We start from the raw sequence: 8,970 nt of genomic DNA, 5'->3' as shown, positions 1-8,970 counted from the left end.
TTAATCAGACCAACGAAAGACCTCGTGACAAGGCCAGTTTCTTACGTCATGAAACCACCCAAGACAGACGTGTGTATTAATGCATCAATCAGGGCCAGCAACTAGAAAACTCAGCTGCTAGCCCGTGACAGTTTTCGACGAATTAACACTGTCCAAACGAATGATAACAAATTCGCTAGTATAAACTTCTTCTTTTTTCTGACTAGAATGAACTCGAAAATCTGCAAAATAAACAAAGATGGACTAAATAACTACTTGATGGTTGCATTACGAGCGGTGAATTAGGACCTTTATGTGCCTGCTCATGAGTTATCAAACCTGACGACGACACAGGTTATGTTGTCATGGCTCCCTCGTGCATAAGCTTCTTGTATTAGTTTTCTTGCGGCTGCCTCTGCATCTGCTATGCCCTGCACTAGTGCCACTGCGTCCTGAAAGCATACAAAGCTAGCTCGTTCACATGCTACATTCAACTTGTCCAGCACAGTTATTTCAATCAATCCGGTACCAAAAAAAGAACATGGCATGTTTTCAAACTTCCGTTGACAATAAATATTGCTTTACCGCTAAAATAAACGTTGATTTTCAAAAATCCTAACTGAATCCCCCACAGTAAGAGGCTCTTCTGAGAGGGGAAGCAACCATTTTGACGGATGGACAGCATCCTCACCAATTAAATCACAAGCTTACCAATCAATAACTAGGTTCAATTTTAGCTCGTTGGGGCACATGTAATCCTCCAGAAATATATTCCTAGAGCGAACTTCTCCAGGATGTCAGATTGTATCACACATAAGTGCATTCCTCTTGAAATAATAAGATATGCCAAATCATCCATAGCATCAGATGAATTAAAATGCCCATTTCATTTATTTCAAACTTCAAAATCATCATTCCCTCTATGAATTTTCAATCAAAAAAGTTTTGAAGTTAATATTAACAATTCCACCAAATTTCCACCATCGATAAGAGATTGTCTTTTGGTCCAACTCTGAGTCTAATGGTTCTTTCGGTACCCATAGATAAGGACAGAGGGGGCAAGATACGGTGGGCAAGTGGTAATAAATAGAAAGGGCAGTGTTCCCGCTCTGTTTCAGGACATCCAGGAAGAAGGAGAGAAGAACAACCAATTATTGAGTCCAAGAGGCAAAAAGACCCAATCTCATCTCAGCTGTGTAACACTAGTTAAGTATACTCCGTGCATGTGCAGCTAAGTTTCAATCATACCCAGTCCTCCCCCAGATGCATTCTGAGCACTCAGAGCCTTTTAAATGCAAAAATATTCTTCATGCATAGTAATGATATCAATAATTTTCAATACTAACTAAGACTTTAAACAATTTTGTTTTTTAATTTCACAGCAGAACCCTTTAAGAGCAGAAAAGCCTGACCTTATTTGATAGGACATTCCATAGCCCATCGCTTGCGACAATTATAAATTCAACACCACCAATTTCTTCTTCCTAAACATTGGACAGAAACAATCATGAGTGAAGTGGAATTGAACAAGAGAAGCAAACAGACATGTAATAGCAGTGAAGTCCAGTTTCCCGGCTATTTTTCCTTCCATCCTTCCACAATGAATAAAATGACAACAAGATCACACATAAAAATAGCAGGAACCAGAAGTGTTTGTTTTCGCTCCCCGAAACTACCTGAATTTCTGGCTCGGCAACCACATATGGCTTAAGTAGTTTATTCCCAAATGCACGAGAAACAGCAAGCACGCCGCCCACCCGCCAAGTTCCTAGCGATTTTAGCAACATTTTAGAGATACTTATCATAAAGCTTGTGACCAGTACTTCATCAAAATCATGAGATTAAGCATAACAAATAAACTGGTAGCATATAATAGAATCATTTGCCTCTCCTCCAACTAAATACTAGCACCAGCAAAGCTTTCTCCTCCCAACATGCATCAGTTGTAAAAATTTTGAATTAAAAAATGGTTCCAAATAATAACTCCTAAACAATAAATCAAGAAAAAATCTACTGTATGAGACCCATATTCAAGGAAAAACCAGCACACTGAAATTATGTTTCTCCATGTAAAAGCAAGAGCATACACAGCCAAATTCACTGCTAAGATGTACATGTCCACTTGATATTAAACCTGTGTTCAGAAAACTCTGGGAAAGTGTTTGAGTTAAAATCATAGAAGTAGAAAATCGAGCAGAACAGAGTTTTAGCAGTCCATCTCCAGTCTCCTGAGAAACTAATGATATACTAGAAAATTAAGTTTGCTTTGCTAAGAAGGCACCGGTTCGCTGAAATGGCAATATTGCATATCTTGACTGACATAACAGCATTTTCATCCATGGAGAATTTCATTCTGCACAAGCATTCAACAAATGCAGATAAATGCACGATAAATAAATACATATTACTCAAGATGATCGAGTTTCACCTGCCCATATGATGAAACCTCCAGCCTCTTCAATCCTTTGCCGTTCATCAGATCTATCAGGTTTATGATCAATAGACAACGGGATAGCTGCAAGTAAAATATAACAACAGTCATACAACATTCAAATACAATTCATTAATTTAATTCTTCACTATGCTCTATCTAAAACAACTCTTGTAGTCACAAGCACACATTTTGGAACTCTTTCCTTAAAAAGACCTCGTAAAAACATTTTTCTGACTTCGTACCAATATTCATCAACCTATGTTTACTCAAGTATGAATAACCAGTTTGCGTAATTCTTACTTCTATTTCATGTCAATCCCCTTCTCAATTAGAATTGACAATACCATAAGAATTCTTAGACTATCACCACTTATATGTCACAGCCCTGACCAAAAAAAAAGAGCAACCTGAACCAGCTCTGCAGGCAACAACTCGAGAATCGCCAACATTTGCAACAAGCAGCCGGTCCCCTAGAAGCACAGCAGTTGACGCAGTTGACGCAGCATCTTTTTGATGGGCCTTTTCTTCATGGAGGTAATCTGCATCTGTCTGTCTAAATGCTTCGACTGCAATAAAATACCAGTTATCAACATCAGGCAATCTCGCACTCATTCAAGACATGAAGTCTCTAGCAGAATATTCCATACCAATAGCTGTCTTTGTGTCTCTGATTAAATCAGGATGGCTACTCAAATTCTTGAAAAGGTTATTTTTCAGATATTCAGCAGTCCTAACACCTCCATGACCTAAATAAAACACCACGAGCGAGTACCCATTCAATTAAAAAACACAAAAATTACTCTTAATCTGATGGATTGAGAAAGAAAGAAAAAGGACAATCTGAATTTAAGGAAATGAAAAGCTAAGGCATATACCATCAAAAACACCAAAGAAGGCAACCATTTGACCATCAACTTCAGAAATTCTTGTCTCATAGAAATCCTCCATGGAAGCTCTTTTACCCTTAAAACTCGAATATCCATAATTAAACTTGGCAGTTCGGCTTCCGTTAAGAAAACTGCAAACCATAACAACAGCTTAATTGAAAAATATTTACTTTTAATTTTCATAATCTAATACTTATAAGCGGTATTTCGATTGGGATTGGTTCAGAACCCAAAAGTAAGAGCACAAAATATATAAAAAAGTAAGATTAGGAATTGAAGAGAGGGTAGGAAACCTGATGCCGCCGCCGCTAAAGATGGCATCGGGATCTCTATTAGAGATCATAACGTTGGATTCTGATTGTGACGGGTGGGGTGGCGACGAGAGCGGAGGCCGAGCATCGACGGCATCCCCAACGGGGAAAGGAGTAGAAGCGGAGTCCGTCAGATTGATCGGTTAGTTAATTGGAATAAATGCGGAAAGAAGAGTAAAAGAAACGGCGTTGGATAGTTGTTACTTGTTAGAAAATAAATACTGTTACTTTTTCGGTAGTCATTAAGGAAAATGAATCTCAACTCACGCTCCCGCCGTTTCTTTTTTTCTTCACGTTCCTCCAGATATTTTACTGCTGTCTATTATATATTTTATATTAAACTCTTTTCTCACATCCACTCCAGTCTAGTGGGCCCATCTCCAGGTGTTGGACTTGGGCCCTTATTCCCCTTAGGGCGCCAGACTAGCAATGACTGCGTGCCAGGTTTTGTTTTTAATAATCAGTGCACATACTATCAATAAATGGGTGGTGGTTTTGTTTTTTTCCAGCTCATTGCTCGGATGACTAGTTTCTTCTAGATTGTTGATTCTGGGATAGATTTTTTTACCATAGTTTATTTATTTATTTATTTTCCCGGCAAGCTTCTTTCTATTCATAATGACAGTTTTAGGGAGCGGGGCCTGTCATTTCTTGGATTGGATTGGTCCGAGCACATAATTCAACGTGAACACAAATATCATGCCATGCCGATTTCCTAACCACTATATAATATCGCCATTTATATTAGTTGTAATTTAATTATCCTAACCACGTCTCAAAATTATTATCTAAACTAGATTTGACAAATATCAACTCTAAATTTTTATTTAATTATATTGAACACAAAATTTTGTTAGTGTAAATCTGAATGATCTAATTAGACAAATATTTATTTTAGTTATGATTGAAAATTATTTATAACTAACTCAATTGAAAACTTTGTTGTTTTAAAACTCAAAATCAATCTTTTAGTACAAATAAATTTTTATTTTAGTCATGATTAAGAGTATCAACTTATCTATGTATTGAAGTGAAGTATTAGTAATTTTTGTTTTGAAAATAATTTAATTTAATTATTTATTTTATGTTAATTATATTTTTAGATATTTTAACCTCCTTAAAACCAACTCAACTAAAAGAATTATCTCATTTATTTTATAATTGTTATCTGATCTAAATTCAATAGATATCCATTTTAAATATCATTCATAACTCAACATAATAATTGAGTACTAACAATTAATTACTAGCCTCACCTAAACCAAATTTAATTATGTTGAACAATTCATAAAAAAATTAGTTCAACGTATCTTAAAATGAGCTGATTTTAGATATTTTTAACATTATTTTGTAATCTTATTATACCTTTCTCATCCGAGTTTTGATTTAGATGAATTAAAATGATATGAAACACCAATAAAAAATATCTTCAACTTTCATATTTTGAGTATTGAGAGATAATGATTGTATTGACGATGAAATTAGAGATAAAATCATTGTACTTGTATTGCCAACATGATGGAATGTTTTTTGGCTTGCAGATCTAATACATAGACATGATGTGATTTATTTTCAAAAGCTTTTAGATTTGGTATATGAATTCCAATTGAAAACATCACTTTTCTTATTATATTAAAACTATACTTTATTGTTTAACATCTTCATTAAGTAGTCAGATTTAATTGTTATTATTTGACAATAATATTTAGAATATTCTTAAGAGATTTAGTGGGTTTCTAATATGGGGAATGAAACTTAAAATGGAAGGAAACCATCTTCCTCATGATCTATTTTTTTTTCTCTTTCCTCTTTCCTAACAATTCATTTAGGTTTTCATCACGACCTTGTATGGCTAAACCTTTATAATTGGTTGAAGGAGATAAAAGCCTTGGAATAAATAAAAATGTGAGATTTAATATATTTTTATTGTTTAATTTACACTTTGAGTAAAAGGCAATTCTTTATCATCATCATGCCTTAGAACGCGATTAATTTTTGTTCTCAAATGAGATTTAAAATAGTATAAGATAAATGTTGAGATCTTTTTAACAATATAAGTCTCACATATCGAAACCTCAACATCCATTTTATTTTTTATTTTTCTCTCAAATTTAAACAAGTACCTGTATGGAATTAAATGAATATTATGAATTAAAAAAAAAAAGACACTAGAATTTTAATTATGATGTATATATAATCCTTAACATTTCAAATGGATACATCTATTTATATTGGACTGAGCCTCCAACCTTTGCCTCAAATGATAGATATATGTGCAGATGCTCCATTAAATCAAAGAACTATGCAGGGAATATCATCTCAAGTTTGCAGATTATCTGGATAATATTCATTTAAGCCTCTTCATGTGTTGTGCATGTAATTTATTGGAACATATATCTCTAAAGAAATGATTGATCTCTGTGAGTGCATTTTATATCTTTTTTGGCTATAAATCTCGATGAGCTAGTGGAATGAGTGCTTGCATAAACACGAGGCAGTCACAACTCTTCATTTCATACAATCTAAATCCTCTAAATTCATCAATCTTGATATGTTCAAAGCATGTTCATTAAAAAAATACAGACTCGCACGCCATTGGTAGACAAGTAACTGTATATTATTATCTAAGGTGAAGTTGGCTTTGGACTTTGTGACTCGTGACTTATCATAAACCAGCTTTATATTTTTATAATGAAAATAAAAATATATTTATTCTAGTCTTGATGTTGACCTTTATCTTTCATTTCATGTCCATATATATGTTAAAAATATTTTCAAACATGTTTTTTTTCAATATATATGACATCAAAGTAATGACGGAGGAGATTAGTTTTCCAATAAAAAAGCTCTCAAAAAATATTTTGTTAACTAGATTGAAAATTAAAGACAATATTATCATACTCCGACACCACATCATATAATTTTTCACCTAACAGCAACGGCAATGCAGCATCACTTTCAACTTTTTTAATTTTTTAGTAGTGTTTAAAACCAACTTAATTGAAGAAAATATAGTGTCTTATCTCTCATTATTATCATCTAATCTATATTTGATAAATACTTACTTTAAATATGACTCAAATTACAACATACTAAGTACTATTACTTAACTATTAGGATCAACTAAAACAAACTTAAGTACAATATTATAGTTTGTGTTATTTATAATTTAATAATGTTGACAGCTTCATAAAAAGAATTTTAATGCCATATATCTCAAAAGTTTCATCTAAATTAGACTTGAATACTATATATATCCACTTTAAAAATGATCCAAATCTCAACATACTAAAATAGTGTAATTAAATGTTAGACTTGATTAAAATAAATTTAATATATGATATTATTGTTTGTGTTAGTTTGAATTTCATTATATATATTTAATGATGTTGATAACTTCACGGAGACAAAATTAGTGCCACGTGTCATAAAGTTTTTTGAACTAGACTCAACATATAATATATCTTCTTTAAATACATTTCCAATTCCAAGCTCAACATACTAAAATAATATAATTAACTATAATTTAAGATATGATATTTTCTTTTATGTTAGTTTCAATTTAATTCTCTTGATTCTTCATAATTAATTCAACTTTATTGCTATAAATTGTGAGATTGATCTTCCAATCAAGACTAATATTTACTTTAGCCATATAACCAAATCAATATATAACAAGATTTAACTAAAAAAATTATTGTTTGTGTTAGTTATTAATCAATTATGATGTTGTTGTTTGTGTTAGTTATGATTCGGTTATGATATTGTCATTGTTTTGTCATTGATTTTACATTAGTTTATAATTTAAATAATTTGAGAACTAAATAATCAATTCAACTAAAAAAAATATAAGTATTATAATCTTGAAACCAATTACATAATTACTAAAAATTAACATTAACTTTAATTATGTATCAATCTTAATGAATATATTTTTTCATAACACTTAATTAGTAGTTAGCATGAGATTAGTTAAAGAGCTTTTAGATTTATTATTATTTTTTTGTGTTTGTAATCATATATTTTGGTTAGGATAATTTTAAATAAACTCACCCCATAAAAAAAACCTAATCTCTAATTTTATTTTTTATTTTTTAAAGTGTAATTGCGATTGTTTTTTAAAGTGCTTTTTAATAAAAAATATATTAAAATAATATTTTTTTTATTTTTAAAAATTATTTTTAAAATTAGCACGTAAAAATAATTTTAAAACACAAAAAAAAAGAACCCGAGCTATGTAACAGGAGGAAAACAGTACTACAACCCGGATTTCTCCACTGAAAGTCTTATGGCTCTATAACGTGCATTATCTCTGACTACAAACTATACAGAAATGGAGACTCAAAATGCCCACAAGAAATTAATTATCCAAGTATAAACTCATACGAAAATTGTCTCATCATTTTAGCAGTCTAATTTATTGAATTTGGATCACAATAATCATCCTTCATCAGCAGTGTTGACCGGAGAGCACCAAAATAATTTCAGGAAGTCTGTGTTTTGTCATGCATATAACTGATTTTGTGGAGTTTGGCTGAGATGGCTAAACGCCCTGCTACAAATGGCAGTAAATCCTCTCCATGCATGGCTTTCAGTTTCATTTCCGGTGGTTAAAAGAAGTGATGAGATCACCATGTATAGCATGTCAGCCATATGGCATCAAGCATATTCACCTTCTAGCCACAAGTACAAATAAGACAACCATCCTTCGAACGTTTTCATGCATATGGCTGGGGAAAGGACTCAAAAAATGGCTGTATTGGCTTCAGCTTGATGAGGACACCACCAACTCACACTGTAAATATTCTCCTATTCATCACAATATGTTGCCAAATGCACAAAAAGAAAATGTATATTAATGCATGCTTACTTGGCAGTGTTAACCTCGAAGATGCTTCCGGGGAATGAGATTCTCTTAATATTGGTGCTTTTGTGATGCTTATCATATCTTAAAAAATGTGAAAATCAAAAGAAAAACCTATACAAATAGAAAAACATATATAAATTCATTTGGTAAGTAATAATTGCCCTAAAAAAGAAGAAGTTACGCCAACTTTATCAACTATTACTTCCGAATTCGATGATCCTGTTAGAATGATTTTGTATAGCTCCACTCATTCAAGATATAATTCGGTAATATTTTCTTATCCAATCTATGTCACTGATCAAGTCAAAATAAATGATGGAATTCGGAGCATAGATATTCACTTTGCTCTCCAAACATGAAAAGAATTGGAATCCTATGGTGTATGTGCTATGAAATTAAAATAATAGAGAGAGAGAAACCAAATAAAATTTAGGTTGTGATGATTTTGAAACCAATGAAATATTTCTCAAAAATCATGATTATTTCAACAAT

General features: G+C 32.2%; 1 protein-coding gene across 2 annotated transcripts; it reads right to left on the bottom strand.

Annotated features, from left to right (window-relative positions):
- On the bottom strand, positions 1-3,912 carry LOC105107572 (probable protein phosphatase 2C 11). 2 transcript variants are annotated; one of them, XM_011001542.1, is made up of 8 exons: positions 3,594-3,912; positions 3,289-3,431; positions 3,061-3,159; positions 2,832-2,979; positions 2,408-2,496; positions 1,656-1,747; positions 1,392-1,463; positions 1-431 (listed from the first exon to the last, which is right to left on the bottom strand). In XM_011001542.1, exons 1-8 carry the CDS (start codon positions 3,641-3,643, stop codon positions 303-305), a joined length of 822 nt encoding a protein of 273 aa, XP_010999844.1. In that variant the 5' UTR covers positions 3,644-3,912; the 3' UTR covers positions 1-302. The 2 variants fall into 2 exon arrangements, with proteins under 2 accessions (XP_010999844.1, XP_010999843.1); XM_011001541.1 differs by having other exon boundaries at positions 2,408-2,494; positions 2,821-2,979; positions 3,594-3,911.
- Between the last annotated feature and the right edge of the window lie 5,058 nt (positions 3,913-8,970).

This window comes from Populus euphratica, unplaced genomic scaffold, assembly GCF_000495115.2.
Source record: "Populus euphratica unplaced genomic scaffold, PopEup_1.0 scaffold164.1, whole genome shotgun sequence".
Classification (NCBI taxonomy): Eukaryota; Viridiplantae; Streptophyta; class Magnoliopsida; order Malpighiales; family Salicaceae; genus Populus; species Populus euphratica.
Note: the sequence above shows the minus strand (reverse complement) of the source record. Positions and strands in the feature narration are given on the sequence as shown.